We start from the raw sequence: 27062 nt of genomic DNA on the forward strand, positions 1-27062 counted from the left end.
TTGATTGACATGTTTGGACTGTTTGGTTTGTGTGGAGACCAGTCACATAATGATATGCTTGAATTCTACGACTTTGATTACTGGCCAAAATCAAAGCAGAATGTTCAAAACATAATAATGTCACAATATATGAGAGCCTTGAATTGTTTAAACATCTTTTGTTCAGTTAACACTAAAAACCACCACCCATGAAAGTACTACGCTTGGTTTCCTAGCTATTATACATTTGGTAAATGGGGTGTCTGAGGAATGCTACATGGGCAGCAATCACTGTTTGCATAATAAGATATAGTCAGAGGAATACTACAGTTTTAAAATGTGCCTAATCCTATAACAAGAAACAGCAATTTTACTAATTGGCTGTTGTTACAAAACTCATGCAGAAAGATAAAGTGATCTTGAGCGGTCAGTTTGCTGGAAGACTTACTGTAAGTGCAGACTCAGAAAATCGACATCATAGTTTAAAAGTATGTGTGTGTTCTTGGAGTCAGTTATGTTCTGTTTTGTTGCGGGACAGTAGAACAGTCTGATCACAGTGCTCAGTGGCTACGTGTTTTAGGTGAAGGAACTTGTGGTTTTCACGTCTTTCTGTCAGGTATGTGTTCTCCATGTGCTGAGTGTCCACAAAATTATTGGACACCTAATCTTGCTAGAGAAAATAAAGTTGAAACAAAACGATTGGCAATACAATATAACAAAATGAATATAATGAGAAGTATAATATGAATTGTGTTATGTCTTCTCTAATAACAATATATAATTTTCTCCCTGATTATTGGCATCCTTGGTAATGATGAACAAAAAAGCAATGAGAAATGTTTTTACCAATGTTCTTTCATTTTTAGAAAAATCTAACTGTTCGGTAAATTAAAATGATTCAAAGAATCGGTGTCACAATTATCGGCACGGCACCCCAAGAAAGGATTTGTAAACACAATCTAACTGACATATATTTCCATTTATATAGTAACTCTACATATACATTTAGTTTTAGCTTCTTACCAAAGCGGTTTACAATATGCATGGTTTTACAACACTAACACTTTTGGAAGATTTGATGATATTTTTATACAAAATGTGGTAACACTTTACAATAAGGTTTTACAAACACCTTTACAAACAATTTACTTACTACATTAGTTAACATTAGCTAAAAATAAACAATTTACAGCACGTATCAATCTTGGTGAAAGGTGCACTCAGTAATCTTTTCCTCATTAAAAACGTTTAACTCCTAAAGACATGAATTGCAATTTTGCAATATATGTTGGAAATCTTGACAAATTAAAATGAAGACTCCAGTCATATCAGTAACCTTATAAAAGCTGTTTTATTCTACATGGAGAGGGTCCGCACATGGGGGCTGCCATGTTAGAATCACATGACCAGCTGAATACTACTCGCTTAATCTCAGTAACCGTCCTGTTATTGGACACTTTCACTCGTTGATTAAAGTAATCATGGCTGACTGTGAATACTAAATTTCTACAATGGCATCTGAAACTGAAAACTATTGATTTTAAATGATTCTGCATCCAAGCCACTAGGTGTCAGTGTAAGTCCAAGATGACACAAAGACAAAAGTTACTGAGAGCATGTTATTTCTAACATATATTAACACATTTTTTAAATTAAACGTTTAATACACTAATATTAATTAATGTAATTTTAACAAACATGAACTAACTATGAATAATTGTGTTATAAATTAACATTAATCAGCGTTAGTAAATGCTTTAAAAAAAACATTGTTTATCGTTAGTTCATGATACCTAATGCATTTATTCATTTTAACAAACAAAACCTTATTGTAAAGTGTTAACCAAAAATGTTAAATCGAAAATTCACTAGGCGTAAATACATGATGATGCACAAGTCAAACACCAGGGGCTATTAGTGCTTATACGCTGATCGTGACACATTTTTGGTAAACATTTTTGTATTATTATTTGTATTTATGCCATTCTTATCATTGAGTTACAGTAAGTTAATACTTACAACAATAACTATATATATATATATATATATATGGTGGCCTTAACTACTATGTACCAACATTAAATACATACAGACTGTGTATTTACTGTTTAACTACAGGTTGTTCTGCAAAATTTCCACATTTGCTGGCACTAATGTTGAGGTACAGGTAAGTTTAGGAGTAAGGGTAGGATTAAGGATTAGGACTAGGGGTTAGAGTTAGGTTTTGGGGTAAGGGTTGGGTTAGGGGTAAAGTTAACAGTGTAACTACAAATGTAATTAAATGCAAGTACTTTAAATGTAAATACAATGTAACAACACGTATGTACATATTAAGTACATTGCATCAAATGTTTAACTACATAGTAGTTAAGGCCACCTAATATAAAGTGGGTCCTATATATATATATATATATATATATATATATATATATATATATATATATATATATACTTACACACACACACACACACACACACACACACACACACATAGTTGAAGTCAGAAGTTTTCATACACTTAGGCTGAAGTCATTAAAACTAATTTTTTAACCACTCCACAGATTTCATATTAGCAAACTATAGTTTTGGCAAGTCATTTAGGACATCTACTTTGTGCATGACACAAGTCATTTTTCCAACAATTGTTTACAGACAGATTGTTTCACTTTTAATTGACTATATCACAATTCCAGTGGGTCAGAAGTTTACATACACTAAGTTAACTGTGCCTTTAAGCAGCTTGGAAAATTCCAGAAAATGATGTCAAGCCTTTAGACAATTAGCCAATTAGCTTCTGATAGGAGGTGTACTGAATTGGAGGTGTACCTGTGGATGTATTTTAAGGCCTACCTTCAAACTCAGTGCCTCTTTGCTTGATATCATGGGAAAATCAAAAGAAATCAGCCAAGACCTCAGAAAAAAATTTGTGGACATCCACAAGTCTGGTTCATCCTTGGGAGCAATTTCCAAACACCTGAAGGTACCACGTTCATCTGTACAAACAATAGTACGCAAGTATATACACCATGTGACCACGCAGCCATCATACCGCTCAGGAAGGAAATGCATTCTGTCTCCTAGAGATGAACGTAGTTTGGTGCAAAAAGTGAAAATCAATCCCAGAACAACAGCAAAGGACCTTGTGAAGATGCTGGAGGAAACAGGTAGACAAGTATCTATATCCACAGTAAAAACGAATCCTGTATCAACGTAACCTGAAATGCTGCTCAGCAAGGAAGAAGCTACTGCTCCAAAATCGCCATAAAAAGCCGGACTACAGTTTGCAAGTGCACATGGGGACAAAGATCTTACTTTTTGGAGAAATTTCCTCTGGTCTGATGAAACAAAAATGGAACTTTTTGGCCATAATGACCATCGTTATATTATGAGCAAAAACGGTGAGGGTTGCAAGCTGAAGAACACCATCCCAACCGTGAAGTATGGGGATGGCAGCATCATGTTGTGGGGGGACTTGCTGCAGGAGGGACTGGTGCACTTCACAAAATAAATGGCATCATGAGGAAGGAAAATTATGTGGATATATCGAAGCAACATCTCAAGACATCAGCCATGAAGTTAAAGCTCGGTTGCAAATGGGTTTTCCAAATGGACCATGACCCCAAGCATACCTCCAAAGTTGTGGCAAAATGGGTTAAGAACAACAAAGTCAAGGTACTGGAGTGGCCATCACAAAGCCTGACCTCAATCTGATAGAACATTTGTGGGCAGAACTGAAAAAGCATGTGCGAGCAAGGAGGCCTACAAAACTGACTCAGTTACACCAGTCCTGTCTGGAGGAATGGGCCAAAATTCCAGAAACTTATTGTAAGAAGCTTGTAGAAGGCTACCCAAAACGTTTGACCCAAGTTAAACAATTTAAAGGCAATGCTAACAAATACTGACAAATTGTTTGTAATCTTCTGATTCTCTCTACTATTATTCTGACATTTCACATTCTTAAAATTAAGTAGTGATCCTAACTGACCTAAGACAGAATGTTTTCTAAGATTAAAAGTCAGGAATTGTGAAACACTGAGTTTAAATGTATTTGGCTAAGGTGTGTATGTAAACTCCTGACTTCAACTGTGTGTGTGTGTATATATATATATATTTGTCTTTGCATAATTTTACTTCATTGAAATGCTATACTTATTAATATTGTTAGATTGAGACAACAAATAAACATTTTCATTGCTTTTTTGATCACAGTGATCTACAGAAAAGTCCTCTCCCATTAATTTGTACCTCCATACCTGAATAATCTGCTACATGACAGTTTATAGTAACATGTATGTCATTTTGAATGGCGCTAACATGGTAATGGGGGACAATGTTAATATAATCTTACTGTGCTTCTCTGTGCATATCAAGTTATTAAAAGGAAGCCCAAGATTCATATGACACAGAGGTATGTTATGAATATAGAACAAAATAGGTTCCTGATATACTGAAAATGATATGTACACATGTGTACATATATAACCCCACAGTGATGTTGAAGTATGTCCAATATACTGTATCCCCATTTTTAAACTGCGCATATTGTAACCCTTGAGCCTAGTATACCTCAGGACAGAATATTACAGCTCATTTCTAAAAAGAGCATTTGCTACACAATAAAACCTTTACAATACACAAGACATGTAAGATTGAACTGAACAAGATTTCTGGAGCAAGTATTGAAACAGCAGCATATCATCGCATTGGTCGTTCAGTTTTTTTGGCTGTGAACAGAATACGCACACACACAGAGTACATTCACATCATATTTGAGTGCATATTATGTATAATATCAGTACAAGAGGGACACACAGCTCCCTATGTGAAATCACAGAAGAAGTGTGTTCTGGACTCTGTTCTGTGTTCAGTTGGAAGACTAAATTTAGGTCAGAACTGTTGCTGGATTTGAATAAAATTAGCTTTTGTTTTCCCAAAACAAGGATGTTTAGGTTACACAGCATTCCAGAGCTTAAGCGTATACTCGTCTCTTTGGCCAAAGTCCTTCCACCCTCCATGTTTAGAGCCCTTGCAGTATGACACTATTTTCTCACCTCACTTTTTATCAGCCTGGATTCTCATAAATGCTTGCATTCAGTGCTGTATGTAAAGGCAGGCCATGCGACAGCACTTTCACATGCTGATATTGAGATTACAGGAAGCACTTCTCAAATGCTTGCTTTTTTTCATTGTTTGGTTTCGTTTTATAAGAAATCATGCCTCTAGCTTCTAGCGTTTGTTTTGCTTGTTTTAAAAAAGTCCTAAAATCTGTTTTCATAGTTTATATCCATTGCCTATTGCCAGCGCTCTAGTTCTTTTGTCTTCTTTATTTGACACCCATCATGTGTCACTGAGGGATGGTTTGCGTGGCAAGTCCTAGGTTGGAGAAACAGAAAGGAAGGTTACAATGCTGAACAGTGTAAACATTCAATCATAGCATTTAGATTTAAGACCAGAATTGTTTTGTACGCAGCTGGAAAACAACTTAAGGTGGTCAGGGTGGTTTTGGAACATGCAGCTGGTTTGTTGCTGGTCAAAGGTGGTCTACCAGTTCTAATCAGTTTGACTAATAAGATGGTCTATTAGGTCAAAACCAGGTCTACCAACTGGTAGTTCAGCTGATCAACTATCTAGACTAAATTGGACTAGCTAATTACCCGTGTTGGGGAAGCTAGTTTAAAATTGTAGCTTCCCAACTCTCTGCCTAACTTAAAGTAGTAAAACTACATTCAAGATACTCTTTTGAATAAGTAGTTAACTACACTACAATAAGAAACTAACAAAAAGTAGCTAACTACTGTACACTGAGGCTATTTGAAGAATATATATGGTTTTTATGATATTTAGCAATTGGATGATATTATTTAATTCAATAATAAAACCTGATCATTATATATTTAATTAGGATGACATTCCCATATGAAAATCAACCGTGGTTTTACTACAGTATAGTATTGTAGCAAAACCATAGTAACCACAAAATTAACCATGGTTACTGCTGTCAAAAGTCTCGGTTACAAATATAACCGTGGTTCCCTGAAAGAAGGGAACTAGACTCTCTCTGAAGGTCAAATAATATCACAAACCCCTTATGCACATGTCATCGAAGGCACATACACTCATTGAGCACATTATTAGAAAGACTATGGTCCTAATAAAGTGCCTCTTCTGCTGTTGTAGCCTATCCACTTCAAGCTTCAACGTGTTGTGCATTCAGAGATGCTATTCTGCTCGCTACAGTTGTACAGAGTGGTTATCTGATGAGTTACCGTAACTGTTCTGTCAGCTGAACCAGTCTGGCCATTCTCCATTGACCTCTCTCATCAACAAGGTGTTTTTGTCTGCAGAGCTGCCACTCACTGGATGTTTTTTGTTTTTGGCACCATCCTGAGTAAACTCTAGAGACTGTTGTGTGTGAAAATCCCAGAAGATCAGCAGTTACAGAAATACTCAAACCAGTCCGTCTGGCACCAACAATCATGCCATGGTTGAAATCACTGAGAGAATTTTTAATTTTTTTTTAATGTGAACATTAACTGAAGCTCCTGACCTGTATCTGCATGATTTTATGCATTGCATGGCTACCACATGATTGGCTTATTAGATAATCGCATGAATAAGTAGATGCACAGGTGTTCCTAATAAAGTGCTCCGTGAGTGTAAACCGGAGCACAACACCATTTCATCAGAATTTTCCAACTGAAGGGAGGAGCCATCTCTCTGTCCCTAAACAGCGAGAAATCAGTAGTGCGGGAAAGCTACGCAGAGTAGCTGATGCTATGGAAGTTGTATACTATAAAGGCATGCTACTGATTCAGGCACACCAGAACAATGATCACTGGATGATGGGCAGTGAAAAACATAAGAAAATAACTTCACATCAGCTCAGTGGAGCTTGAGAATCAGAGCTTGTGTCAATAAGAATCAGAGGAGACACTGCATCATCTCCGGGGAGGCAAACAGGTCCACCACGGCTTCCCTGAATACCTCCCAAATCCTCTGTCTGAGGATGAAGTCTCCATTCCCTAGTGTTAATCCCTGATGCGAGAGCATGTCTTCCCTGCCATTCAGACAACCAGTGATGTGCCCTGCATGTATAGACAGGAGATGTTTCTCGCTTCAGTTGAGAACAAGACACACCAGAGCCAACATTGACATGAATGCCATCCCCCTTGGCGATTTATGTACGCTACAGCCTCAGTACTGTCTGTATGGACTAGAAAGCGAAAACCTTGAATGTCTGCCTGAAAGACTTCTAGAGTCAAAAGGACTGTAAGCAGCTAAAGGCAATTTATGTGCCACAGGAGCCGAAAGCCGAATGACCATCGCACAAGTCACCCCAGCCTGAGCTGGACGCATCCATTGTGATAACTTTGCATCTGACCACTTGGCCCAGCGCAACATCCTTCTGATAGACTGAAGGTGTTCTCTAAATTGAATTGCCACATGTAACAAGGCACTCTCGAGATCACCCAGCACTGGAGAGGCCTCATGTGTACCAATCCCAGAGGGGTGACAGCAGGGCGTGTCGGCCATCAACCCCAGCATCTGGAAGGCTACTCTCAGCTTGAACTTCATCAAGCATTGGAGATGAGACTGAATGCGGATGTCGGTCAAACAAGCCAACATGGTCACCAAGTTGAGTTTATTCCCAAGAAGGAAACCTGCCGACTTACTCTACCCAATTGACTATGAGGCCCATATGCTCCAAGTGCATAAGCAACAGATCCCTGTGCTTGCACAGCAACTTCTCTGACTGTGCTAACAGGAGCCAATCATCGAGGTAGTTCAATATGTGGACACCGCTCAGCCTCAGTGGGGCCAGTGCCATATTGACACATTTGGTAACACTACAGTGCTACTAGTTACTAGAAAAGCTACACTTTTGTTAAATTAGCTGAACTGTCACGTTACTAAAAAATTTTGTTAAGTTAATAGCATCGCTACTTTTAGCTATCTTCTCCCCAACACTGCTCATGACCATAAATGACCAGCTAAAAACCATGTGAAACCAGTTACTGCCTTAAGCAAGGTATTAAACAAAATTATTATATTTCAATAAGACTGTATTAAAGTTATAAAGTTGTTCTGTCAAAATTGCACTCTGTCATATATCTGAAATAAAATAACAAAATTACAGCATGCTTTTCTGACAGGTCTGAGTGACAAAACCAATCATGAGATACATTTTCAAGAGTTATTAAAGAAGGAGAGGGTACAAAAAAGCTTATTGGAAACTTCTAGATATTAGTTGGAAATGGACAGGATGTCAGAGACATTTAGGAGATAATGCAGTAAGATGAAATGTAAATTGAACACCCCATAACAAAGAGGACACACCTTCACACTAAATTAGTAGATGTATTTCTATGCTTTTATAATATAGCTCTGTAGGAAAAAACAGGTTTTGTAGCTGGTTTGTTCCTGGTCCAAGGTGGTCTACTAGCACCAAGATGGTCAACCAGGTCAAACTCAGACCCACCAATTGGCAGTCCAGCTGATCAACCCTCTAGATCAACTTGGACCAGCTAATGATCATACATGACAAGCTTGGACCAGCTAGAAACCAACTAATACCAAAAACTGGTATTAGCTGAGTTTTTTTTTTTTTTTTTTTTCAAACAGTCCAATCAGCTAAATTTTTTAAGGCCCATAGTGCTTTTGTTGTCCAAATAGACTAGACACCAGCATTATCTGCAAACAACATATTTGTCAGACAGTCTGAACATATTTAACCACTTTACCAAAGTGACCTGCTGGCTTACATGAAAGCTGTACACAAAGATGAGGTACTGTACATTGCTTTAAGTTTTGAATACCAGCTACCTTTTTTAAACAAGCTTTACTTAGAGTGAATTATTCGAAACTAAGCAGGTTACTTCTGTATTTCTGGAACAGAACTACAAAGTTGGATATCTTGGCCAACAAACTGTATTAAAGGCTACACAGAAGAGGACTAATAACTTTTATTTAACTGCAGTGTGAATGTTTTCTGAGTGCTTAATCCTCCTCTGTACACACAGAATTTGGTAATTTACGGGAGTGACAACCGCATTGTACAACAATGATCACTGATACAAGTAGTTTTGTGTTTGTTTATGCCATTCTATTTGTGTATGTACAGCTGATCTTGATATAGCCAAAATTAGTGTTTTCAGTAATTATAAATGACAATTCAAAACTGTTTTACCAGGGTGTAGCTTACCTTTAAAAGTAACCCAGTTTACACATATGATATGTTATTCATGCTTTAACTGTGTTATTTTATGCATATTAATCTGTGCACTCACGGTGTGGGCAATGTAGCCTTAGTTTTGATTGATTTTTCTGGGTTTGTTGCGTTGACGTAGTTAAACTTTGTTCGATTTCTTTGTCCTGTGTTGTTGTTGGGCTAGGTAAAACTGACAGACAGTGTGTCCTATCACTTTTTCTAGCATCTTCTTATACATAATACATACTGTATATCAGGCAAAGATGATTAAAATGAAAACTGATATTCTAGATTTAAATGGTTTAAACTAGAGATGTCGAAATTAACGCATTATCACATTTGATACATTTAAAATGTTAAACGCATTCACTTTCTTTTTAACACTATCTACATACTTACTTATCTTCATATTAGATTCTGGCATTTATTCAGCTCCATGTGAGTTCTGAACACCAGTTAGAATAGAGCGGAACCTGCGATGTGCCCGGGTTCTCTTTTCATGTGATGTTCAAATCTGCGCTGATCATGTGAATGCTACTTCACTATAGCTGTAGAAAAGTGAAGAGCCAAGATTAATATGGTGGAGGATAAGGGTTTAAAAGGTTTAATGCGCATTCCAATATACTTAACCTATGGGGCTAGTTCTTTTATAAATTAGTCAACCTTAGACTTTTGAAAACATTTAATGTTACTTAAATTGGTGCTTTTTGTGCATTGAATCATGCATTGATATTTATACTTTAGAATACTTTGTTTGGAAAATGTTAATTAAACAAGAAAATTTAAGCACTTTTAAAATCTGATTAACTATGGAAAATGATGCGATTAATCGCAATTAAATATTTTAATTGACTAACAACACTAGTTTAAACACCAAAATGTTTCTCATGTTTTCAAACTAGTCTTAGAAGCACCATGCATAGCATATGCAACCACGTCATTATGTTAATGTACTCAGAAATATTAAATGATGATACCGATACCAATTATGAGTATTTAACCCCTAGTATCGGTCCAATATGAGTACTACCAAGTAGTATCGGAGCATCTCTAGTTGCTATGGTTATTATTCTGTCAACCATCGCGAGTGGTATTGGTTTGGCCAGTCTTAGGCTTATCTGATTGGCTGGCTATAAGCAACACAGGTTTTTTAATCAGTCTGCCAAAAAACAGTCAAGTTTACAAGGTACCAGGTTGATAAAACAAGCACTTTTGAGTAAATAATTACTTTATTTTGCTAATCTTGCAAGGTTAGTGAAATCAAATTTTTGAAATATATTTAAAGTTTTGTTTGAGGCACTTTGTAGCATTGCATACAAGATATCCACAAGCAGAACTGTGTATTCTGTTTTGTTTTCTCAGTTTATGTCTGTAAAAAATAGTATGCACATATTTTCTGTCCTGTACTTACTGTAGACTCTGTACACATTTCTGTAAAATTTTAATGAATTTATTCCACGCCACTCTATTATTGTAGTTTATACCACAGGTCTGTTGAATTCTTGATTCTGATTGGTTGACAGATGTTCAAAGGTGTGCATTTATTATCCAGTAAAAGTACGGCTATGATTTAGTTCCAGGTCTTGATCGCATAACAGTTCCATATAATTTTGCCAAATTACTTCTGTTATTTCAAAGAGCCGTACAGGTTACCACAACAAAATAACACAGGCTAAATTAATCTGATAAGAACAAAAAACAATGTCTATAATATCCTAATTTATTTCAGTTTCAGCTGAAAAGTGCCCTTGCTCTCTCTCTCACTCTCTTTTGCTCTCGTCTCATCCACACACACTCACACACGCTGACACACAGGCATACGCACACACACATAGAGACTCGAGTCACGCCCAACAAACAGAGCCAACAACACCGCCGCGACTTGATCAATACAACAGTTTCTATATAATCCGAAACAACGTTTAATATCTGTGGAAAGCACTCTTGCGCTCCCCCTCTCTCATCCACACTCTCACACACGGACACACTCACACACATTTTTTTTCCACACACATACACATACTCACAAGCCTTAATAAACAGTTAATAAACAACTTAATAAAACAGTTGTGTAGCAACAGTAAAGCTATATATAAGAACGGCAATACTTAAACTTACATCTGTTTCTGCCGACGAGTGCCGCAAACACATGTAATCCAACACGCAATCTCTCTGTTTTCTTTCTTCCTCTCACTTTCACTCATGCATACACACACACGCGCGCACACAAATGCTCGCAAACTAGCAATGGAGGCTCGGGCTGTATCAAAACAAGACACTGAATCCGTGGTGGAAGAAAATAACTCCAGTGGTTATTTATTCCATATTTATTAAAGCAATACAAATGCAATATGTCAATAACCTGTAATACGCTTCCCTTATCTTGTTCCAAACCCCAGTGTTTTCTTGCTTCTGTGGTAGTTATTTTACTATTAAAATCAAATATATACAGTTTATGGTTAGGTTTATTTTTGGCGTTAGGTGTTAAAATTTGGGAAAAATGTTAATATCATTGTTTGTTGGTTTGTTTATTGTTCTCTATGGGAGTAAAAGTCTTACATTTTTGACATAAGTTTGGGTTGGACAAAATGATCACTTCCTGTCTAGGTGGTGGTACTTGGCCATAATAAGCTGCAATACGGACCAAACCTTTTACTGTTTAGTCAAAGTAGTCTGGCAAAACGAGACTTGGATTTGGCTGGTTAGCTTCAGCAGTGAGCCCCTGCTGGTAGATGCCATGATTACACCATTATAGGGGCAAAAGGCCTTTTGCCTTTCTCCATTAACAGCCTTTCAAAAGTAGCTCCATATTCAGACTAATTTTTTTTTTGTTTTTGTTTTTTTGTGAGCAACATACAAACTGCAAATATTAAATTATACAATAGATGTTTTACCAGTGCTCATTTGTTGCAGGGCCATTAAAAGCGGGAAACGGAGTTACATTTTTCCATATTTGCCTCTTTTGGCATCGTAGCTCATGCATCGGCAGGACAGTCACTAGTGAAGGGCTTGGGAACAAGGAGGTCTTTAATACAGTTAGAATTCCCATTCATTTCAACTGAGATTGAGCTGTCAGAAAATGTTTCCAGAATGAAGTGTCCATAAGCAAAGATAACAGAATTCCAATTGTGTACTTCCAGGGGTCCTGCATCAGCAGAGCATCTGCCATTGAGATTAATGGTAATGCAATACTATTATAGACCTCCTTGGTACCCATACAGAATGCAGTTGTCACTCCCAAATTTCAGTGTGTACTTAGCATAATAGGGCTTAACTATTAATTAAACGTATCTTTCATTTCTGAATACAATACTCAATTCACAAACCTAAATCTAGAATACTGACTTTTACAAAAAGCACTCTGAATGGTGTTGAATCCCGTTGGTTATCAAGCACAAAGTGCAGCAAATGTCCTGTACCTGCAGGGAGGAGTGAGTCACACTCACTGCTTTACTCTCCGCAGACTTGCACATTTCACTATTTGAGCACCTCCTCTCTTCACATCCACAACATCCATCTACAGTGGAGAGCAGGTGGGGCGGGAGAGGAAAGTGGCATACAGGAGTGCAGAGGGGGGTGGGGGTGGGTGAACGAGTTGAAAGAAGAGGGTTATGGTACAGATGGAGAGGGAAAAGTGAGAATTAGGTGATTTACAGAAAAGAGACCAAGGTGAAATAAACAGAGCATGCAGGAACACAAAGAACAGAAGACAGCATGGAGAAAAGCAGGTGAGAATGGAAGAGAGATATGATTCAGGGCAAAAATGGAATGGGATAGATAAAGTGAGGAAAGGATGGAGAGAGAAAAGCGAATAGCATCAAAAAAAGTCCAAGAACAGTATAAAACACAGAAGGACAGGCACGTTCACAGTCTGGGCAAAGAGAAGTTTAATTTAAGTAGAGCGTATACAGGGTGACATGAACTGATACAATAATGAACATCATGTGAAGATATCAATGAGGGTCAACAAGGATCAATCAATGCCCATAAAGAGGAATCGCATATGAACCCATATGGTAATGTTATTAATTCAAAAAGACGTATACAATTTTGGTAACACTTTATATTAATGGTCACTTTGTTAAGGGTTTAAAATGTGGTTCATTCATGACTAACAAGTCATTTACAAACACATTATAAATCATTTATATGTATTTATAACAACATGAATAAAAAGGGTGACTGTCAATGCTTGCCAAATAGTGAGCATTTTAATTTACATGTTATAAATGGGTAATAAATACACTTATTAACACTTACATTAATAAAAAACATAAAATGCCCTAATTCATGATTTGTGTCTAAATAAAGCAAAAAAAATTATTATTATAGTAAGATTGCTTTTGTTAAGGGTTTATTATGTGGTTCATTAATGACTAATAAGTAATTTACAAACGCATAATAAATCACTGATATGCAGTTATAACAACATGAATAAAAAGGGTGACTGTCATACAATACTTTCCAAATAGTGAGCATTTTAACTTGTCTGTTATACTGTAAATGCTTAATAAAAACACTTAATCATACTTGCATGAATCAAAAACAAAATGCCATACAGTAAGTGTTGTTTAGCTTTTATAACATGTACAATGGCATACTGTTTGGCAGATACTGCTTGAAAGTCACACTTTTTATGCATGTTATCAGTGATATCACTGATGATCACTGATCAGTAACTTGTAATGCATTTGTAAATGTATTATTAGTCATTAATGAACTCCTTTATAAATGCTTACAAAGGGAACATTCATGTAAAATTTACCAAAATGTCTTATTAGACATCTACAAGACAGTACACGTATGGTGGTAGGCTATGCTATTCCGAACATAGCTATTTTAACTGTCGCTAGTTTGATTTAGTGAATGAAACCACCTCAGGGCTACTGCTGTAATTAGTAGTTTTCTTTAACGTTTTTATTTGGTGCATTCATTTTGTTGTGTGGGCACAATCGTTCAGATCCTTACATTGTTATTCATGGTTCTGATTAATTCCTCTTTTTGGAACAGAAAGAAAATTAGGAAATGAAAAAAAAAACAAAAAAAAAACAACCAGAAGGTTTAATGATATGCTTGGGTGAAATTGAGTAAAACACTATTAAGTCTCCCACTTTTTCTTCTTGCTCAAAGAAACGTAAAATAACACTAATTCCAACATCTTTACTCTCTGAATCAAGTCCTGGCAAAGCATGCTGGAAACATCAAATTCCCTGTCAACAAAAAGTATTAATGTAGTCCCAACACAAATGGATTAAGTAAACTTCCATAAAAAAAAATGTATACTGAATGCAATTAAATTAAGCTGTGACAAAACATTCAAGAATTGTGTTGCATTAGCTCATTTTAATTAAGTAAATTTAACAAGCAGCAAAAATATTTTTCGCACTGTTGTTGAACATACTTAATTGGTTTACATTCACTATAAATAATTTAATCTAATAGAGTGCATATTTGAGAGAATTACATTAACTGAAAGCAAAGAAAAGGGTTTAGAAGAGAAACACAATTTTGTTGTGTAGATCATAAATAATATGATTTAGTAAATCGGACAACCTGTGTTTTTCTGTTTTTTAATTCTTTTTATGAGTTTCGTGAAAAATAAATTTTTGCAAATGCATTGTAATCATTCTTATGTGATTCACATGTTTTCTTATAACCATGTTAAAACCACATTAATTCATATTTTATCTTTGTTTGTTTTTTTTGTTGTTGTTTTTTTATGTTTGTCTGATTACACTTGTGGTGTTTTTCTGGTCAACTCTGACTTAACTGAGCATCTAGCACTTTGCATACATTCTTTTGAACCATATCCTGCAGTCCTGGTGTATACCGAACGACCCAGTTGAGCCAAGTCCAGCTAACTCAAAAGCCCACCTTGCTGTCACGGCCCAGGATGGCATAGCTCATGTACTGCTCTCCATCAACGTCTGGCTCAGTGATATCCTGTGGCAGCCCTTCAATGATGAGCTCCTGACCCCCTTCCTCCCCCTTTCCTCTCCGGACCACCTTTCTCACAGTCTATGTCACCCATGTGCATGGACACGGTGAGATCGTGGAGAAATGGTGGATAATCAGAGAGTTCATGAGAAGGAATGAAGGAGAAGAAATAAAAATGTATAATCAGGGTGATACAAAAGGTGAACAAGGGGAAAACGTGTTAACAGCAATGACGTAGAAAACAACAGAAAAGAGGAGGAAAAGAAGCATGTAACTTTAAGTCACACTTAAAGTTAACAGGAAACAGCATTCGCAACTCATTGACAGAATACTCAAAAAGTAAAAAATGCAGGGAGGGACTTGATTGGATTGTGAAAAGTCAAATTCACCATGTGCAACATCACCATGTATCCCGATGGTAATGTTTCTTTTTCAAAACTATTGTTATTTGCTCTTTTTGCCTGAACTCATTACAGTTATTCTGAATGGTGTCAGCCTGAACTCATTACAGTTACATGACTGTGGTGACATCTTTGCAAAACAAAAATTATGTAGTTCATTACACGTATCACGGCAGTTTCGAGGTGAAATGTCCACTGTGTGCCATTAAAAGCGAGTGAAATGTTTTCCCAAACAGAATGTTGTCCCAAAGAAATCCAACCTCCCAACCCTAAACCTTTTAAACCTAAACCTAACCAGTAGTGTCATAAAACCAAAAGGGAGATGAAAAACAATTGCTGAAACAACCAAGCAATTTTGTAGTGCATGTAAGACACTTTCAGCTCAAGTGTCAATGCGCATGCTCCATCATGTTGTTAGTGCAACTCTCTATCAGTTGAGCTACTGCACAATTCGGTCACATTTGAACAAGCTTGTAAATGTAATAGTTTATGTAATGCAAATGTTAAAACGTATCGCCTTACAAGTCATGCGCTATAGTAATGGTGTTTTGATGTAATAAGATAGCACTGTGTGAGGAACAGAGCAAAAAAAAAAAAAAAGTGTTTATGAATTTTTATTCTGCCATTTTACTCATGTTAAAGTGAATTAAACCATTGTTGTAGCATCTCTAGTGATTGTTTCAACAAGAAACTGCCACTATACGTACAACGAGCCACGTAAAAATCAATTTGCAAAAATGTAGGTTTAGTAACGTGATTCTATGAGACAAGGTTGCAAAACAATGTCTGAATAGCTATGCGGCTGTTGGTTAACATATTGGAGTTTGAGCAGCCTAGGTGACGTCAGCCCAAAAGGAGTTTCATGAAAGATTGCGAGGACAAACATTTTTCCCAAACATGTGCACTGGTGAATTGTTCACAATTAGATCAGGAAAAAGTATTAAGAAAGTAAATAGGGTCAACTTTTATGCGGCGCCATGTGTACAGTAACTTGACTAATTTCATGGACTAAATTAATTACAGTATGACACAAAATGCAGCAGTTACACTTTACTGCATTTCGTACACAGAAAAACAAGAGCAGTTGCATTTAGTCAACAGAAATGTAAAGTCAGCACTTTGTTACGTGATGTCAATTAGAGGAATTGCACTTCGTGAAATACTAGGGTTGTAAACCATCCCATTTTCCCTTATTGTGGCTGAAATAAAGATGTGCTGTATGGGATGCCTATTGTCCCATATTTTAGAGGCAACGGCAAAATGCTAGAGAGGAACCCCAGTTCTGTAGTGAAGTGCTCGAAATGTTCTAGTGTCTATAGTTACAAAATGGGTTGTACAAAAATATTAAATACATCTCATTCACAGAATTAGCATTTCTAGATATGCGGGGTGCACTTTCTCCAAGAAAGGTGTTTTCTGTTATTTCTGTTATACACATGTCACCTAATAAACTTTGGCCCCATGTTGACTATAATCGCTGTTCCAAAACTCAGTGAACTGCCTTGCTGTCTACTGTCTACTATTGCAGCATCCTAAACTAATTGGAACCTCACAAGTGAATGCTTTACATAGACAGCAACTCTGTTAATGGCCACTCTTGTGCAGCCAGCAAATAGCACTCCTTATGAGAAAAGCATGAGACAATTGACTAACCTCACAGCTTATTCCAACTGAGTACAACTTTTCAGTCAAAACTTTTTCAGCCATCTTGGTTCTGTAAGTATTTTTCCCATTGATTTCTTTCATAGAGATTTCATTAAATTCTTCATAAAAGAGTTTAAAGCCATAAACCAAACTAGCCAGCTTTGAGGTGAGTCACACCATTAAAAACTTTGATTTGAAGTTAAATAAATAAATAAATGATATATATATATATATATATATATATATATATATATATATATATATATATATATATTGAAAATTTGACAAACAAGACTGTGTACTTATATTTTTCATGAAGGAATGAACTACAATCCCATGAAGCATTGCAAATGATGTAATCAGATTTAAAACTGTTTGATTTAAAGTTATTGATTAAAAGTAAGAAACAATGTATTTTGATTCTATTGCAAAATATTCAGATATTTGTAAATATATGTGACTGGATGGTCTCTGCAGAGTGAATTGGTGGAACTTTTTTTAGGGTTACGGTTAGTGTAGTTCTTTACTAGACGTTCCGCTATTAAACAATTTCTGAAAAATGCAGTTAAATTAACACGGACTGATGACTTCTACCGACGCATATGCTATTGTTTAACAACCTCAGAGCTCACGATAGGTCTGTCTTTATAAATTTGAAAGTTATCATTAAAAATCAATTCACATATAGAAAAAATGAATGGGATTTTTACTTACAGAACCTGACTGTTGCACTAGAGTTTAAAGTTAGAATGTTGCTAGGGGGCCTGGGTAGCTCAGCGAGTATTGACCCTGGCTACCACCCCTGGAGTCGCAAGTTCAAATCCAGGGCATGCTGAGTGACTCCAGCCAGGTCTCCTAAGCAACCAAATTGGCCCGGTTGCTAGGGAGGGTAGAGTCACATGGGGTAACCTCCTTGTGGTAGCTATAATGTGTGGTTCTCGCTCTCGGTGGGGCACATGGTGAGTTGTGCATGGATGTTGTGGAGGATAGCGCAGGCCTCCATACGCGCTACATCTCTGCAGTAACACGCTCAACAAGCCACGTGATAAGATGCACGGATTGATGGTCTCAGATGCGGAGGCAACTGAGATTCGTCCTCCGCCATCCAGATTGAGGCGAGTCACTACGCCACCACGAGGACTTAGAGCACATTGTAATTGGGGAGGAAAAAAGTTAGCATGTTGCTAAGCTAACGATCTGATACTCTAATCTAATAAGCAATGAAGAAGTCTGGTACACACATATATTGCTCAAAATTGTCCATTATATATACACTTACCGACCACTTTATTGCCGCTCTCTGGTTGCTTTTTGTTTTTCGCACCATTCTCTATACACTCTAGAGACTGTTGCATGTGAAAATCCCAGGAGATCAGCAGTTACAGAAATACTCAAACCAGCCCGTCTGGCACCAACAATTATGCCACGGTTGAAGTAACTGAGATACATTTTTTTCCCCATTCTGATGGTTGACGTGAAAATTAACTGAAGCTCCTGACTCATATCTGCATGATTTTATACATTACACTGCTGCCACATGATTGGCTGATTAGATAATCACATGAATATGTAGATTACAGGTGTACCTAATGAAGTGGCCGGTGAGTGTATATCCAGTATATATATATATATATATATATATATATATATATTTATATATATACATACACACAATTGAAGTCAGAAGATTACTTACACCTTAGCCAAATACATTTAAACTCAGTTTTTCACAATTCCTGACATTTAATCGTAGAAAACATTCCCTGTCTTAGGTCAGTTAGGATCACTACTTTATTTTAAGAATGTGAAATGTCAGAATAATAGTAGAGAGAGAATGATTTATTTCAGCTTTTATTTCTTTCATCACATTCCCAGTGGGTCAGAAGTTTACATACACTTTGTTAGTATTTGGTAGCATTGCCTTTAAATTGTTTAACTTGGGTCACACGTTTTGGGTAGCCTTCCACAAGCTTCTCACAATAAGTTGCTGGAATTTTGGCCCATTCCTCCAAACAGAACTGGTGTAACTGAGTCAGGTTTGTAGGCCTCTTTGCTCGCACATGCTTTTTCAGATCTCCCCACAAATCTTCTATCGGATTGAGGTCAGGGCTTTGTGATGGCCACTCCAATACCTTGACTTTGCTGTCCTTAAGCCATTTTGCCACAACTTTGGAGGTATGCTTGGGGTCATTGTCCATTTGGAAGACCCATTTGTGACAGAGCTTTAACTTCCTGGCTGATGTCTTAAGATTTTGCTTCAATATATCCACATAATTTTCCTTCCTCATGATGCCATCTGTTTTGTGAAGTGCACCAGTCCCTCCTGCAGCAAAGCACCCCCACAACATAATGCTGCCACCCCCATGCTTCACAGCTGGGATGGTGATCTTCGGCTTGCAAGCCTCACCCTTTTTTCTTCAAACATAACGATGGTCATTATGACCAAACAGTTCAATTATTGTTTCATCAGACCAGAGGACATTTCTCCAAAAAGTAAGATCTTTGTCACCATATGCATTTGCAAACTGTAGTCTGGCTTTTTATGGCAGTTTTGAAACAGTGGCTTCTTCCTTGCTGAGCAGCCTTTCAGTTTATGTCGATATAGAACTCGTTTTACTGTGGATATAGATACTTGTCTACCTGTTTCCTCCAGCATCTTCACAAGGTCCTTTGCTGTTGTTCTGGGATTGATTTGCACTTTTCGCACCAAACTAACTTCATCTCTAGGAGACTAATTGCATCTCCTTCCTGAGCGGTATGATGGCTTCATGGTCCCATGGTGGTTATACTTGAGGGCTACAGTTGTTTTTTTTTTGTTGTTTTTTTTTTATACAAATGAACGTGGTACCTTAAGGCATTTGGAAATTGCTCCCAAGGATGAACCAGACTTGTGGAGGTCCACAATTTTTTTTTCTGAGGTCTTGGCTGATTTCTTTTGATTTTCCCATGATGCCAAGCAAAGAGGCACTGAGTTTGAAGGTAGTCCATAAAATACATCCAGAGGTACACCTCCAGTTGACTCCAATTAGCCTATCAGAAGCTACTTGGCTAATTGCCTAAAAGCTTGACATCATTTTCTGGAATTTTCCAAGCTGCTTAAAGGCACAGTTAACTTAGTGTATGTAAACGTCTGACCCACTGGAATTGTGATATAGTCAAATAAATGTGAAACAATCTGTCTGTAAACAATTGTTTGAAAAATTACTCATGTCATGCACAAAGTAGATGTCCTAAATGACTAGCCAACACTATAGTTTGCTAATATGAAATCTGTGGAGTGGTTAAAAATTAGTTTTAATGACTTCAGCCTAAGTGTATGTAAACTTCTGACTTCAACTGTATATATATATATATATATATATATATATATATATATATATATATATATATATATATATATATATATATATATTACAATTTGAAAAAAGTGTTCAGAACTTCTTAAACCACTTCAAAGAGTTCTCATCAAAAAATCCTCCATGTGCAGCAATGACAGCTTTGCAAATCCTTTCCATTCTAACTGTCAGTTTGTCCAGATAGCTTCCTGTAGCACTTGCCATATATATGGCCGTCTTGTCGAGCACTTCTCACGCACCTTACAGTTTAGATGATCCCACAAATGCTCAGTGGGGTTAAGATCCATAACACTCTTTTCCATTTATCTGTTGTCCAGTGTCTGTGTTTCTTTAACCACTCTAACCTTTTGTTTTTCTGTTTCAAAATTGGCTTTTTCTTTACAATTCTTCCCATAAGGCCTGCACCCCTGAGTCTTCTTTTTACTGTTGTACATGAAACTGGTGTTGAGCGGGTAGAATTCAATGAAGCTGTCAGCTGAGGACACGTGAGCCATCAATTTCTCAAACTAGAGACTCTGATGTACTTATCCTCTTGTTTAGTTGCACATCTGGCCTTCCACATCTCTTTCTGTCCTTGTTAGGGCCAGTTGTCCTTTGTCTTTGAAAACTGTAGTGTACACCTTTGTTGAAATCTTCAGTTTTTTGGCAATTTCTAGAGAAACTGGCAGGAGAAAAGACCTGAGCAACTTTGACAAGAGCCAAATTGTTATGGTCAGATGACTGGGTCAGAGCATCTCTGAAACAGCAAAGCTTGTGGGGTGCTTCTGGTCAGCAGTGGTGAGTACCTACCGACAGTGGTCCGAGGAGGGACAAACCACAAACTGGCAACTGGGTTCATTGATGCATGAGGGCAACGAAGCCTATCCCGTCTGGTCTGAACCGACAGAAGATCAACTGTGGCACAAGTCCACGGCGGCTCCACCTCGCAACTTACAGGACTTGAAGGATCTGCTGCTAATGTCTTGGTGCCAGATACCACAGGAGACTTTCAAGGGTCTTATACAGTCCATGCCTTGGTGGGCTGGCACTGTTTTGGCGGCACGCGGAGGACCAACAGCATATTAGGCAGGTGGTCATAATATTTTGGCTCATCAGTGTATATATCTATATCTATCTATCCATCCATCCATCCATCCATCTACAGTATCTATCTATCTATCTATCTATCTATCTATCTATCTTTCTATATATATATATATATATATATATATATATATATTGTTTATCTTTTCCTTGATTGCCAACTATTTGGAACAGCCTTCATGTCGGGAGCATGCATATGATACCTTTAAATCCTGTCTAGGCAGGCAGCCTACCAAATTTTGGAACAGACTCCTACCCAGTCAAGTTTTGTATAATATGAACCATGAATTACATTTATTTCGTAAAGCTAAACAAAAAGAAAATTGGAATACATATCTATTTCGAGGTAATGTGGCAGGTGACTTTGCTTGCATTAAAGCAGGATGAGAGAGCTGACCTTTTTAGTGACGATGTTGCCATGCTCGTCTGTAAATTGCTCCTCGCTCACTTGCTCTCCTGGAAGATTATCTGCCTCATCACCCTGAGTGAAATATGACAAAAGCAACGTAAAGAGGCACTCTTTCATTTGACGTCTTCACAATTATCTTTGTCTTGACTATAGTTATTTAATAAAGGCTGACTACTATATATATATATATATATATATATATATATATATATATATATATATTTATATATACATACAGTACTGTGCAAAAGTCTTAGGCACATAAGATGTTTCACAAAAGCATTTGTCTTAAGATGGTTATTTATATCTTCAGCTTTAGTTTATCAATAGGAAATATAAATGTTAGACTCCCAAACATTACTTTTGCTAACACAAAAGATTAGAATAGAAGAACAGGGAGCCCTGCAACAGATGTCATGGCCCTCACAAAGGCCCCCACTGAACATCATGTCTGTCTGAGATTACATATAGAGACAGAAGCAATTGAGACAAAATAGAAAGAAGAACTGTGGCGAATTCTCCAAGAAGCTTGGAACATCCTATCTGCCAACAACCAAGAAAAACTGTGTCCAGGTGTACCTAGGAGAATTGGTGCTGTTTTAAAGGCAAAGGTGGTCACACCGAATATTGATTTAGCTTTTTTATGTATACTGGACTTTGTATGATATTAAGTGATAAATGAAAACTATTTATTTCATTATTTTTGAAGACATCCTCACTATGCAACATTTTTCACAAGTGCCTAAAGTTTTTGCACAGTACTGTATATATATATATATATATATATATATATATATATATATATATATATATAAACAGATAGGCCTCGTGCCTGTGGCCGAATCACAGCAGTGCTGATGTAGGGCCATATCGCACTCTTGCTCGTGTGATATTGCTTTATATATATATATATATATATATATATATATATATATATATATATATACAGTATGTTTGTGTATATATGTGGACACAACTGTTCTTGTGTAAAATTTCTTTCAAAAGATTTTATATAAAAATTAGAATTTTAATAGAATGACAACAGAAGGTGAAGAGGAAGAAGAAGAAGAAGAAGGATAGATTTTGGTTTACTGGACAGCAGCACATTATAAGAGCAAAAAGCTAATTCAGAGGATTTTCAAGGATTTTTAGTCTTGGCGCTCCATCTAGTGGGAAAAATCGGTAATACATCCTTGATTTACCATGCATAAATGAGAGATTTTGGTTTGCTGGACAATTAAATCAGGAAAAACTGAAGTTGAGGAAAAACTTAAACAGATTTCATACAGGAGCAAAAACTCAGAGGATTTAATTGCATTTTTTTAACTTGCTTCTCCATCTAGTGGACAAAATCAGTAGTACATCCTTCACCTGTCAATTACAATTGAAATAAATAATATTTTTATTTGCTGTTGAAAAGAGGAAATTTAGCACATGTCTTCAGACTATCCTGGTGTCTATATGTTTTAAGTTTTATCATATTTGGACCTTGTGCACACAAATAAAGGCATTGTAGTAGTTACAGTTCAAACCCCATGAATTCATTGGCTTATATATTCGAAACAACTGGACAAATAAAAAATCCAAAAACTATTTTTTCAGGATGGTCCCTAGATGATACGTGCATAATTTCAAGCAAATTGGACAAACGGCCTAGGAGGAGTTTGCAAAAGTAGGTTTTTCAGAAAATCCAAAATGGCGGAACATTTTCTGGGGTGGAAATTAAATCGGAGATATATGTTTTCTTCATCTTGACCCAAGGAATCAGAGGAAATAAAGAATTTTGATTCTAGCCCTTATGGTTGCGAAGATATGAGCCAAAACGTAAAGGTTCCTATTATAGCACCACATAGAGCCATATGGAGATATATGTATGTGCCTGAGTAGTGGGGGATTTGGGACCATCCTGACAAGTTTGGTGTCTCTACTTACGGTTTTAGGGCAGAAAAATAATAATAATAATAATAATAATAAGAATATAGCTGCAAGCAGCAATCATCGGGGGCCAAGCAGGCATGGACCTTTTTCACAGTGCAATATACAGCTCTGGAAAAAATTAAGAGATGGTTTTTGGCAGGTATCTTACAATCTCCTCAATGGGTTGTACTGTTGTTTAAAGTGTTTTCGATCATTATGCGGACAAAAAATAAAAAAAATGCATCTTTCAAAAGTAAGTAGACAACAAACTCCACAAAGCACAAGCTGTGAATATTAGATGTGATATAAGACCTTTATATTGCTCCATTCAGCACATGCAGTTGAAGAGACTTTAAGTCTATCATGTATTATACCGATATGTTTGTTTTTTTGCTTGTTAACCAATTCGCCTAATTCTTCTTTTAGAAAGAATGGCAGCTACTCCAGAGTATATTCCAAAAGTATATTGTTAAGTAAAGACTGTGCATGTTTGGTTTTTTATTTTGAAACTGAAAGTGCGGCGGTAGTGTGTGACAGCTTACAATGTTCCGCATATGTAATGTTTATGCTGTGTTTCATTCAACTCGGATGTGGGATATTCCTACTTGATATCTCCAACCATAAATGCATTCCATTGCCAGATGCTCGGAAGATTACGAGTAAGGAAACAAAACTGTAATGCTCCCGTTAGCTTAGCAGGTGTTTGACTGTCACCAGAGATGTCTCCTAGCAAACCAATTCATAAATAATTTGCAACGCTAGCATTTGTGCTACAGGTGTACAATTATTAAAAGAGAGTATAATTTACCATGTTCTGAACACATGCTACTCTGCTAACGTTTGTTAAACACGCTTTAATATCATGCAATGTAGGAACTTTGACTAATTTATCGATATTATTCAATACAAGTGAATGTTTCTCACTAATTTTGTATATCTTCCTGGGTGCTGACATGATTATGTGACATGATTGCACCTGCATCTCAGCGAAATCGGAGTAGGAAGTTGGAAAATCCGACTTTCTGAGTTGAATGGAACACAGCATAAGATGCACGTAAATCTGGGAGAGGGGCTCTGAACACCAGCATGCGAGAGAGCGCTTGCCATCTCAGAAACATCGCAAAGACAGCACAAAATAAATTGCAGCCTCATTTCGTTGACCTCAAACATAACTTCTGAATATATTTCATTTCATGAACTTCGGAAATTTGGCAAATAAGTAGGGATGTCCCGATACCATTTTTTGGAGAACGAGTACAAGTACCGATACTTCCTTTACAGTACTCGCCGATACCGATTTTTCTAATGTTACTGTAAAAAAAATAAAATAAATATAAAATCAGAAATACATTTTATATAAAAATAATAACTGTAAAGAAAACCAAGAGAAATGAACTGTTCATTTTACTGGTTTCATGTATATGTAGTTGTCAAAAACATCTTCAGCATGTCCACATCCACAATGTGCATTAGGCAAAGAAAGTGTGATGTAGCGTCTTTTTTCTTCAGAATCAAATTACATGCTCATGTTCTACTATAAAAAGAGAAGCCTCATTTTTTCAGGCAATAGGAATTAGTATTGTTCCAATAATTTACTGTAATAAACCTTTTGATCTTTGGTTTCATGAAAAAATTATCTAAACGAAATGAACCGGTTATAAAGCAGTTATTAAACAGCATTTAAAAATAAAGTTTTTACTCCAGAACAATTGAGAGGGCCTTCATTCCTGTTTTCTGTTACATTCTGCTAACATTTTTATTCTTTTCACTTTTCATTTTCACTCCTTGAACCGTTTTTAGTCCCTGGTTACAGTACATCAGCTCACTTTGATTTGGTAGACCAAAGTGTTTCAAATATGAATCATATTAAAAAATTTTTTTATAAATAATAATAAAGGATTATTCTGCACTACTCATGCCAATGTTTCTTTTTTTCTTCTTTTTTTTTTTTTTAAGAATTTCTGCTTTTAATAAGACTTTTATTATTTTTTTACTGTCTCCGGATGGTTACACCATTTGACATTTTTTACGTTAAGCCCCAGAAAAAAAAAAAAAATCAAAATGATTTTGAACTCAGTATTTGAATATAAATAAATAATGAATATAAATTAATTATAGAAGGGGTGTATTCAAGTAACTGTGTTGTGTGAATAGTATTTTTAAGGTATTTTTGAATAATTTAATAGACAGGACAACAAATGAGTGTCACGTCATTGACCCCTGATCGTCACCAAAATTCATATACTTTTCCACTCTGCACTATGCACGGTGTGGTCAATAAAAGCATGAAAAAGTAATTGTGTTATTTAAGTATACTGTGTTTGTCTGTTGTTTGACTTCAATTTGTATGACCAATTTATGCAGAGGTCCAGGTAAATCCAAAGAGTTCACATACTTTTTCCTGCAACTGTAGTCTTACAGGTCACTGTCACTTCTAGGTCAAACTAAACTGAAACCAACCCCCAAGTCCTACTGTAATCCCCTACAACCAGCACATTCACATAATGTCTTCTATTACTACATAAACCTCTCTCCCCTCTTTTTTCTTTTCTTTCTGTTTTCTCCATTAAATACCTTCAGAATAACCCTGCGCCGCACCACTCGTGTGGTGACATTTTCCTCTTCATCGGCCATGCCTTCATCCTCACCCAGCTCACGATCCAGTTGAGCATGAACATAGGCCAGCACAGATCGGACAGAGCTGCTGGCAATATGCAGGACGTTTTGGCAACTGATCACCAGGAAGGCCAACAGCACGAAGCTGAAGAGCAACTCGGTCACCATTGCCCACATAATGTCACGATTGTGTATGAAAAGCACACGGACACTAACACGTGCAGGGTAAGGTCCTTAGGAAAGTTGGGAAAGATGTTATCTTCCCCTAGTCTCGGTCTACCACTCTTTCCACAGGTTTCATTCGAAGAAAGGAGACAATTCCTAATCCGAGCCTATTACTTCCTCTCCCTCTTTCATTTCTTCCCCCGGTCAGCTGTGTTGGGAATGTGGTTGGCTTTAGCTTCTTTTTTTGACTGTACTCTCTCTCTCTCTCTCTTGCAAGTGTCCGATTGCACATGTGATCTGGACGCCTTAAATACCCGCAATGTGAAGACAAATCTCTTGTTCTGGCT

General features: G+C 36.8%; 1 protein-coding gene across 1 annotated transcript; it reads right to left on the reverse strand.

The window, feature by feature from the left end:
• Positions 1–2519: 2519 nt before the first annotated feature.
• Positions 2520–26962, reverse strand: LOC127419081 (ankyrin-1-like). The gene is made up of 5 exons (XM_051660177.1): positions 26509–26962; positions 22006–22089; positions 15062–15205; positions 12607–12704; positions 2520–5352 (listed from the first exon to the last, which is right to left on the reverse strand). The coding sequence occupies exons 1-4, from the start codon at positions 26725–26727 to the stop codon at positions 12630–12632; spliced, it is 522 nt and encodes a 173-aa protein (XP_051516137.1). The 5' UTR covers positions 26728–26962; the 3' UTR covers positions 2520–5352; positions 12607–12629.
• Positions 26963–27062: the final 100 nt, after the last annotated feature.

Source organism: Myxocyprinus asiaticus, chromosome 3, assembly GCF_019703515.2.
Source record: "Myxocyprinus asiaticus isolate MX2 ecotype Aquarium Trade chromosome 3, UBuf_Myxa_2, whole genome shotgun sequence".
Taxonomy (NCBI): Eukaryota; Metazoa; Chordata; class Actinopteri; order Cypriniformes; family Catostomidae; genus Myxocyprinus; species Myxocyprinus asiaticus.

Coding starts and splice junctions, on each gene's coding strand:
- LOC127419081 (XM_051660177.1), bottom strand. CDS start 26,727: ATGTGGGCAATGGTGACCGAGTTGCTCTTCAGCTTCGTGCTGTTGGCC. Junction 22,090..26,508: donor GGCGCAGGGTTATTCTGAAG/GTATTTAATGGA, acceptor TATTTCACTCAG/GGTGATGAGGCAGATAATCT. Junction 12,705..15,061: donor TCCTGGGCCGTGACAGCAAG/GTGGGCTTTTGA, acceptor TCTCCACTGTAG/ATGGATGTTGTGGATGTGAA.